The sequence below is a fragment of the Stigmatopora argus genome, chromosome 3 (genome assembly GCF_051989625.1).
Source record: "Stigmatopora argus isolate UIUO_Sarg chromosome 3, RoL_Sarg_1.0, whole genome shotgun sequence".
NCBI classification, from domain to species: Eukaryota; Metazoa; Chordata; class Actinopteri; order Syngnathiformes; family Syngnathidae; genus Stigmatopora; species Stigmatopora argus.
This window is the reverse complement of record NC_135389.1, coordinates 22,068,681-22,078,982: the sequence shown is the minus strand read 5'-3', so window position 1 is coordinate 22,078,982 and position 10,302 is coordinate 22,068,681. Positions and strand designations below refer to the sequence as shown.

The 10,302-nt window shown below is 40.4% G+C and overlaps 1 protein-coding gene across 1 annotated transcript in view; it reads right to left on the bottom strand.

Annotated features, from left to right (window-relative positions):
• Positions 1-473: 473 nt before the first annotated feature.
• The window catches only part of plxnb2b (plexin b2b), a 148,465-nt gene continuing 138,636 nt past the window's right edge, over positions 474-10,302 (bottom strand). The window contains exons 34-38 of the mRNA XM_077596068.1: positions 9,110-9,257; positions 7,719-7,783; positions 7,547-7,622; positions 6,407-6,481; positions 474-4,905 (exon numbers count right to left, since the gene is read on the bottom strand). Coding sequence (XP_077452194.1) covers positions 4,801-4,905; positions 6,407-6,481; positions 7,547-7,622; positions 7,719-7,783; positions 9,110-9,257 — 469 coding nt within the window. The 3' untranslated portion in view covers positions 474-4,800. The remainder of the gene's footprint in view (positions 4,906-6,406; positions 6,482-7,546; positions 7,623-7,718; positions 7,784-9,109; positions 9,258-10,302) is intronic.

Below are 10,302 nucleotides of genomic sequence, written 5' to 3'. Positions count from 1 at the left end.
ACAATGTTTATTTTAGCTTTTTAAATATATTTTTAGATTTTACAAAATGATTTTTGAACTAAAAACAAAGAAAATATGGATTAAAAAATAGCAATTATCGATTTAAAAGGGGGAAAAAAATCAGGAAATTTAATATACATCTATACTCTTCATTTTAATTTGATCCTAAAACTGAAAGTCAGCACTCATGATTTACTTTCCCGGGCCGCACAAAATGATGCGGCGGGCCAGATTTGGCCCCCGGGCCGCCACTTTCACACCTCTTACGCTACAACAACTTGGCGCCAAAAACCAAAACCATGGTACTCATCCTGGACTTCAGACGAAACTGACCTCACTTGGACTACTTATTTATTGATTATTTATTTGTCTGATTGTTATTTTTCTGCACTACACGGTGAAAGCTTTAAATCTCATTATATTTAAAGTATTCAATTCAATTCAATTCCAATGCCCCCCCCAAAAAACACACATTTTTCCATTTCTTATTTTCTTCCAGGACTCAATGCATAGGAGTATACAGTCATAATACAGTATTTCAACATGTTTTACAAAGATTGATACAATATAGGAAACGAGAAATCATAAAAATAATAACTGCACAGCAGTAAGAAAGGTCATTTGTCGAGTATAGGTTTCGTCATTTATCGCACACGTTTGTGGAATAATAGCTAAGAAAACACAAGGCGCAAAATCAACACTAGGGGAACAATCGGCGCTCTACTCCAAAAAGTCTACAGAAGTACACCCCCCCTTGCGCCCCACTTTTCAGGAATGTTCAACATTTGAATGGGAGGACCCAAATTTGGCTTTTTTTAGGGGGAGGAGCCTGAAAAAGTCACAGCACAGACACCCAAAAAGAAATGCACACGGTTCAACACTGCGAGAAATCACTATGAAATGTTTTCAACCTATTGGCAGTAGGGGTGGGATACAGGACCAAAAACCAGTATCCGATTGCGATTCGGTTTTACAATCGGTCTCCATCTATGGTTAAAAAATACATTTCCATGTGCGGGAGAGCCAAAAAAAAAATTGCGTAAGATTCAGTTGTATTTAACTTTGAAGGATTTTTCCTCTTATGGTCATCTTCAAGTTCACTTTGTTTTGTGCAATATATTTTTAATGATTATATTTTTCAAATTCTTAAAAGTAGGGGTGTAAATAAATCATCAATATGACGATAGGATTTATCGGGCAATGATATCTAGTTTGCCATAATTATTTTTTGTTGTTAAACATCCATTGATTAATATGGAACAGTATTAGATGTTTGAAAATATCATGTTATTTTTGACATTTTGCAGCAGAAATATTTCAGTTTTTTGGAAGAAAACGTCAAATCGAAAAGACGCAAATGTTTGAGTTTGATTTGTTTAAAATCCAGATTAACAAGTACAGTAATATCATTTTCCTATCTTTAATTTATTTTCTGCCATTCACATTTCCAATCAATTTTTGTATGTCAATTGCTTTCAGTGACAGCAAATTAATTCATTTCAGTGTGAACATCCCAACTCGAATCAGACGAAATACAATCACATTTACCGCATTTTCTCGCATATAGGCCGTATTTGTCGCAAAAAAATGACCGAATCGAGGGTAGGGCTTATATGCGCACAAATTAAACTTAACATGCACGAAACTCCAAGGTGACAAAGACGAAACGTCAAAACGCAAGACTAATTAATTTTCACGTCTATGTATAAAATCCAAGAAAAAAACATATTTCGCATTAAACATGAAAAAAACTCACCTACTTGTTCTTGCCATTGCTCGCTCAGGGCGCCGCCATCTTACCTAAGGACGACAAACCAAACCGCTACGCACACACTTCCTAGTTGAACTGCTCACCTGACTTCCTTTTTGAATTGTGCAATCTAGCATAAAATCCTTTCGACTGATATTATCTCATAAATACCACATCCGATGATATTTCTTAACATTTTCCCTTCAAAATAACATTATTATAAAGCACTCCCTATTAAAACCACGAACATGGAGCTGAAAATTGTGCATCAGGGGGCGGCTTATACTCGAGAAATTGTAAAATTCAACAATTTCAAGGCAATTTTAAGGATACGGCTTATACGCGGATACGGCTTATATGCGAGAAAATACGGAAAATATCATTTTCTGACCGTATTTTAACGATGGTCATAACGGAGGAGCTGCACGGCGTAAAAATATTATTTTTTCACCATGACGCAATTGGTAAAATATCGCAATTCCCACCCCTAATTGGCACATACACACAGGCACACACACACATACGCACACACACACTGGTGCAGCAGGACATCCGTAGCATTTTAGACGGCACACACAATATCACAAGTCCAAATACATTTCTGTGTCTATAGTACTATCGTCATCATAGGTTACGGCGAGAATAATTTAGAAACATATGTACTATATGTATCATCCTATTCAATAAGGCACATTTGCGGTCAAAGAAAGGCTCCGACAAAAGCGTCTTGCATCGCCCAGTCGCTGGGCTGACGCTAGTAGCTCGAGCGTCCGAGGGGGCGGGGTTAAGAGGCTGGGCGGGGCCAAGTGCTGCTGCTCCAGATGTCGGGGCGTGCCCAGACGGCAAGGCGGGACCGGTTAGGCTTGAGGTCCGTGAACGCCCCGCCCCGCCTACTCTGGCCAAGGCAGGGTTTAACATTCTAGGGGGCGCTAAACACAACCACGATCGGTTTCCGACACCACCGTAGACGAATACGCGAACACAACTCTTGCCGGGTACGCAATGACATCATTGCCAGCATAGATATCACACGCGTATGCGAGCCAATCGGGGACGGCCGTCGTCGCCCGTCGGCCATTTTGCGTGGGCGCTGTTTGATTAACGTAGCGTTGCGGTCAATGACACGTGCAGAAGTATGAATTTTCTAGCGCTTTTTGTACTGCTTGGTTTTTCATAAACATCAAAGATGCGGTAAATAAAGAGCAGATTAAAAAAAGTATTATTATTATTATTTTTCAAAAGTCCAGCCCGATTCATAGCCAAGTTGATCGTGGTTGCCATGTTTAAAAATCTGTAAGGATTTTCTGGAATTATTTTAGTGGAGGAAATCACTCAACTTTTGTGACCTTTGAAATGGCGGCAAGTTACGCCACTGACTTTTCGCATCTAGCGCTCAATGTGATATCTACGAGGGTCCGTTTAGGACCATCAGGTCCACTCACCCCACCCTGGTTCCACCTAATAAACCCAAAAAGTATAAGGAATATATACAAGCCATTTTGTTCAATATGTACCGATTAAGTAACAACTGCATACCTGGCAGATTATTGACAGCAATTAGCAAAAGGCTATTAAATAGCTTCAAGAGGCAGGATGCTTGATGAATATTTGGACAACAGATATACATAAAAAAATGGCAACGGAACATCTGAATACTAATCAAATACAAATAAATTTTACGATTATTCTATTGCTCAACTGCTACGGAGATTTGGGAGTTTGTGCTCACCAGAATTTAGTAGGATCTACTGCTGATTGGATAGCGGTGTTGACCTTTTTTAAAAGCACGTTTTGGGTGATTCTATTGTCAGACAAGGACGTATTGACAAAATAACTCTTGGTTTGGAAAGCCCTCACCAAGACCTTTCATCTGAGGGTTGACATGATGAGGTTTGTTAGAATTTCATTTTTGATCTTTTTTAAAAGCATGTTTTGGGGTTATTCTATTGTCAGACGAGGACGTATTGACAAAATAACTCTTGATTTGGAAAGCCCTCACCAAGACCTTTCATCTGAGGGGTGACATGATGTGGTTTGTTAGAATTCAATTTTTGACCTTTATCTCTTCACCTTTCCTACTAAATTGTGGTGATGTTTGAAAGCCGTTTAGGCTTGAAGGTAGTTGGTGACAGGGTTGATGTGGTAGAAAATGTCAAGATAGCAGCGGAAAAAAGGGAAATATTTTAACTGATCGGCTGCCAAAGATTTGAAATGGATTGGGCGTCCATTTTGGTCTCGATGGTAGCCGAGAAGAAAAAAAGGGGGCGGGAACGACTTTGAAATGTTCTTCTGTGCTTTGTTTTGAAGTGGAATGTACCATGGCACTGAACACTAAAGGGACACAAAGTGTGCTGTTGGTGGCGTCCCCAAACTTCGCACGGCTTCAAAAATAATCAACATTAAAAATATATCTATATACTGTTGCGCTATCATTGTCCTTGCGTGAGGACCCTTTGGTCTCTGTCAAAGTTGGGCCACAGCTTCCTGTCAATGTCGGGGGTCCATTGACAGGAAGCTCAGCTCTCATCCATCACCCTCGCACAGGTTGGCAAACGCTCCCGTGAAAATCCCCCTATTTCCCACCCTAAAAACACTATCTTTTTGCCACCGAGTGATCCACTTAAAAAGATATTTAGTTTCCTTATAAAGCTTTTTTTTTCAGCGATAAAGACCGATTAAAAAAAAAAAAAAGATCATACCATTCTCAAAAGAAAAGAACTTGAACATCTGATTATCTCCTGCCACAGGGGCTTACTTCTTTCCTTTTTTTGGCACGTAAGCGTCATGGCGTACCGTTTTTTTGACAGTGCAAAACACTAAGCGACTCTCTCCGTGTGAGTATATTATTATACGCGAGTGTATATTTCGACGATACGCCGCACAGGGACACATTATTCTTATTATTGGGGTATTGTCCTATTGTCCCACGGCAAGAACGCACGCCATTCCCGTCTTTCCTTGATTCGTCAAGCAGAAAACAGGAAGAAATAAGCCCCTGTAGTCAATGGGGGGATCCCAGCCATGATCCCGCCTATCTCCGGTTTCGCACGCTAGAGATCAGTCACTTTGTTTTCCAGGGCGGCTGCTATCTGCTGCAGCCGCACGGTCAGTTGCTTATTCTGGGCTGCCGGGTCCTCATCCAGGGAGGAGATGATCTGGAAGGAAATGGAGAGTTAAAAAATGATGGGAATTAGAAGTTTGAGGGAAATCGTGGCGGGGAGGGAGTGATATGTGGAATTGGTTCGGAGTGGCATTACGGTAGTGGTTCTTAACCCGGAGGTCGAGACACGTTGACTCATCATGTCTATTCACGATACAGTAATCCCTCGAATATCGCGGCTTCACGACATCGCAGATTTTTTTTTCCGCGGGGATTTTTTTTTTTTTGACAAAGTGACCCACAAGGACAAGAAAGTAACTTGTAAGGGCCCCAAAATAAGGAGGAAGTTCCCGGGGAAGACCACAAAATAAAGGGGAAGTGACCTAGGAATACCCTCAAATTGGCAAAATGACCCACAACGAGAAGAAAGTAACTTGTGATGGTGCCAAGATAAAGAGGAAGTGGCTTAGGATGACCCAAAAATAAGGAGGAAGTGACCTAGGAGTACCCTCAAATTGATAAAGTAACCCACAACGAGAAGAAAGTAACTTGTGATGGTGCCCGAATGAAGATGAAGTGACCTAGGAAGACCCCAAAATGAGAAGAAAGTAATTTGTAAGGGCCCCAAAATAAGGAAGAAGTGACCTAGGAATGCCCCAAAATTGACAAAGTGACCCACAATGAGAAGAAAGTAACTTGTAAGGGCCCTAGAATAAGGAGGAAATGACCTAGGAATACTCTAAAATAAGGGGGAAGTGACGTAGGAATACCCTCAAATTGTCAAAATGACCCACAATGAGAAGAAAGTAACTTGTAATGGTGCCAAGATAAAGAGAAAGTGACATGGGAAGACCCCAAAATAAGGGGGAAGTGACCTAGGAATACCCCAAATTGACAAAATGACCCATAATGAGAAGAAAGTAACTTGTAATGATCTTAAAATAAGGAGGAAGTGACTTAGGAATGCCCTTAAATTGGCAAAATGACCCACAATGAAAAGAAAGTAACATAATGGTCCCAAAATAAGCAGGAATTGACAAAGGTAGACCCCAAAATAAGGAGGAAGTGACCTCGCAATAGCCCAAAATAAGGAGGAAGTGGCCTAGGAATGCCCCCAAATTGAGCCACAATGAAAAGCAAGTTCCAAACTCACATAAAATAAATAAATAAAAGTCTAAAATAAACCCACAAAATAACTGGGTTTGAGGTCCCGCTTGCAGCATTCATTTAAATTTTAATCCTATTTCTTCATTAGCCATTGTTGATTCCCCCTCGTCACATTTTGGTGACCTCAAGTGGCATCGCACAATGGACACTTTAAAAGCGGAAGACGGGGAAAGAAGAAGAAAAAAAAAAAAGAAAAATCAATTCCCGAGAGCAATTTTCCAATTCACATCCTAGAGAGATGATTCCAATTAAAATTGCACGCAATCACTCGTCAGGCATATCAAGCAAGAGCGGGGATGGGGGGAGGTGGGGGGGAGTTGGGGGGGGACACAATAACAAAAGCAAGCAGCGGTGCGTTCACTGGAATCGAGTGCCTTTGGGTCTCTTACCCCGTCGTAGTACTTGCTGGCGTATCGGTACAGCTGATGGAGAGCCACTTGTGTGTTGAGTTTGTCCGTGTGAGACTGGACGCAAAAAAAGACAACAAAGCACGTAAGTATGGAACAATTAAAAGTCCGCACCCCGAGGGAACGATATTTTGCAAACTAACTTTGCTCAGAATGCAGCATTCAAATGAGTAGGAAATCTTCACATAGCCGTCAACTTCGGCAAATGACTCCACTTATTCATGATTGCAATTCCATACCTGGCAACCTCTGCCGATAACTGCCCTTATAAATGATTATGATTCCCCTTACAACCCCCAAAAAAACCTTACAAACGAGCGTGTTGCCATGCAAAAAGTGCCTCTTATTATTATTTTATAGATTTTTTTAAATGTTCATTTGTTTGTTGTGGTTATTGGTGCACTTCTCTACTTATGTTGTTGGCTACTTATTGATTGATTATTTACTTATTATTTATTTGTCTGTTTGTTTGTTGTTGTTATTTGTGCACTTTGTGGCGAAGCTTTAAATCTCATTAAACTTGTATAATGACAATAAAAGCATTCAATCCAATTTAAATGGATATAAAATATTCATTTTCTGTCGCAAAAACAATAAAAGAAGTAATAGCACTACGGCGGTTACTACAATCATAAACTGTAATTACATTGCACAACTTTAATATTATTGTGGAAAATAAAAAAATATTTATCTCGTCAGTACGCCGGAAAAAATGAATCTTGTTGGCCATTAATTAACCTAAAAAGTTGTAACATAAAAAAACCCTCTTTTTAAATGTGCAAACAATAACATAAACGCACATATTTCATTATACCCGCATTGCATTGATGTTAATGCTCGCACTGCCAATTTCATGAAAAATAAAAAGCACATAATTAAATTAAAAGTACCATTTGAAATACAAAATTAACGTACATTAACCAACAAATCAGTCAATTTTATCTTCATCTGTTGAACAATAAAAATGATCGGATCCCCGAAATCACATTTCATAGTGTTTAAAAAAGTCCGACTTGGATTTGAACGTAACCTTAACTCATGACACCCGCATTTTTTCCGCCCCAGCGTGAGCGGCGTCAGCAAAGACAAAAACGGCGAGCGGCGGCGGTGAGCACGTCTTACCCGCGAGACCTCCGCCAGATGAGTGTTCATGTCCTGGTCACTGACGGGGACCATCTGTCTGATGCCCTTGTAATAACTGACACACACACACACACACACACACACACACACATTTCAGACTTTGAAAACACGGCGACAACGTCTGTGGCGGTAAATTGGCGAGGACGCTTACTCGTCCACCATCTTCTTGTAGGTCGAGATCTCCTTTGCATAGAGAAGTTTGTTACTCGGGGAGTCCTGCAGACACAAACAAAAGGCGTATTTACTTAACGTTTCTATTTTTGTCTACAAGGGCGGCGCAAAAGCAGATGTTTGTGAGATGTGTGATACTCCTGGACTTTTCTGTATTTCCTATCTGCGATCATATTGGTTCATTCGACCCCTGCCTACAAAACGGAGCCTTCAATGAGAGAGATGAGTTAATAAGGAACTTAATATACGCCAAAATTAACAGTAAGCCACCTGGGAATGCCCCAAAACCAACAGTTAATCACCTGGAAATGTCCCAAAACCAACATTAAGTCACCTGGAATTCCCCAAAATTAACAGTAAGTCACCTGAAAGGCCCCAAAATTAACAGTAAATCACCTGGAATGCCCCAAAACCAACAGTTAATCACCTGGAAATGTCCCAAAACCAACATTAAGGCACCTGGAATTCCCCAAAATTAACAGTAAGTCACCTGAAAGGCCCCAAAATTAACAATAAGTCACCTGGAATGCCCCAAAACCAACAGTTAGTCATCTGGAATGCAACAAAACTAACAGTAAGCCACGTGAAAATGCCACAAAACCAACCTTGAAATGTCCCAAAACCAACAGTAAGTCACCTGGAATGACCCAAAATTAACAGAAAAGTACCTGGAATGCCCCAAAACCAACAGTTAGTCATATGGAATGCACCAAAACTAACAGAAAACCATGTGGAAATGCCCTAAAACCAACAGTAAATAATTTGGAGTGCCCCAAAACCAACAGCAAGTCACCTGGAAATGCCCCAAAATAACCAGGAATTTACAAACGAACAAGAAAAGCCCCCAAAAATCAATAGGAAATCATCCAAAATGTACCCAAAGTAAGTAAAGCAAGTACCATATTTTCCCGACTATAAGGCGCACTTAAAAGTCTTAAATTTTCTCCAAAATAGACAGGGCGCCTTATAATCCAGTGTGCTTTATACATATATGAAAAAAAAAAGTGTCATTCATTGAGGGTGCGCCTTATAATCGTGAAAATACGGTACTTTAAAATGGAAATGAAAAACTAAAAAAAGTGATGCATAATTAACTCACCCTAGCTATTCACAATGATAGATGTTCAATTCATTTAAATTGAGTGTGGGTGCTCATCTTTCAGTGCCATTGACGGCGATAAACATCCTATACATTTTGACAGGAGGGGGCGAATGAATGAACGAAACCGATTGGACGTCGAGCTCCGTAAGTGAACTTTTTGGGCCCACGTATGACCTCGTTGATATGAATGTGGCCAACCCAACTGAGTTGATTTGAGGAACCGCCAAGGATGGACTTTGGCGTTCACTTGCTAGCTAGCTAGCGCGTACCCGACTGAGCTTGTGCTCCGTCTTGGTGCAGGCGTCCATGAAGGTCTGGGCGATGACAGACAGCGAAGCGTCCACCACCTCCGACACGTGCACGTCGAAGATGAAGTGCGGGTTCTTCAGGATGTTTACCCAGAAGCGCAGAGGCAGGCTGCAACACACACAAAAAGCCATAAGTGACCTTAAGCCAGCATATTTATTCGAGTATAACGCGGCAAAAAATGTTGTACCAAAAAACTGAAGCGGTACAAAAATGTGAGCTGAGAGAAAAAAAAATGTAAACCAATTTTTAGTCACAAATTATGGGTGCGCGTTATACTCGACTAAATACTGTACATCCCAAAAAATGTAAACCAATTTTTTGTCACAAATTATGGGTGCGCGTTATACTTGAATAAATACCGCACAGCCCCCCCAAAAATATCCCAATTTTTAGTCACAAATTCTGGGTGTGCGTTATACTCAAACAAATACCGTACATCCCCCAAAAATGTACGTATACCAATATTTAGTCACAAATTATGGGTGCGCGTTATACTCGAACAAATACCGTACATCCCCCACAAAATGTACGTATACCAATTTTTAGTCACAAATTATGGGTGCGCGTTATACACAAATAAATTACGGTATATCCCAAAAAATTAAACCAATTTTTAGTCACAAATTATGGGTGCGCGTTATACACAAATAAATTACGGTATATCCCAAAAAATTAAACCAATTTTTAGTCACAAATTCTGGGTGCGCGTTATACTCAAACAAATACCGTACATCCCAAAAAATGTAAAACAATTTTTAGTCACAAATTATGGGTGCGAGTTATACCGAACGCTTTCCTCCGTGAAGAAAATACCTTTAACATGGAACAATTTGCACGCCGCCGCCGCCGTTGCGCTCGAACAGCATCAATAGCATTCCCTTGAAGTCAATTCTTCCCCATGAATAATTCAACGGGAACATTTTAGCGCTCTCATATCCTCTCCAATCAAAAAGACAAACACAAGAGCCCCCATAAGGCAAACAAAAGCCAATCGGAGCCGGGTAAAACAGCCAGCCGAGCTTGTCGGGACCTCGCCAAATCCCGACCTTTAAAAGTCCGACACGCACTTTGGAGACCGAAGCACGCTAAATGATTTCCCCCCTGAACGTAAAAAAAAAAACCATGTATACATAAAAATACATAAAAATACATT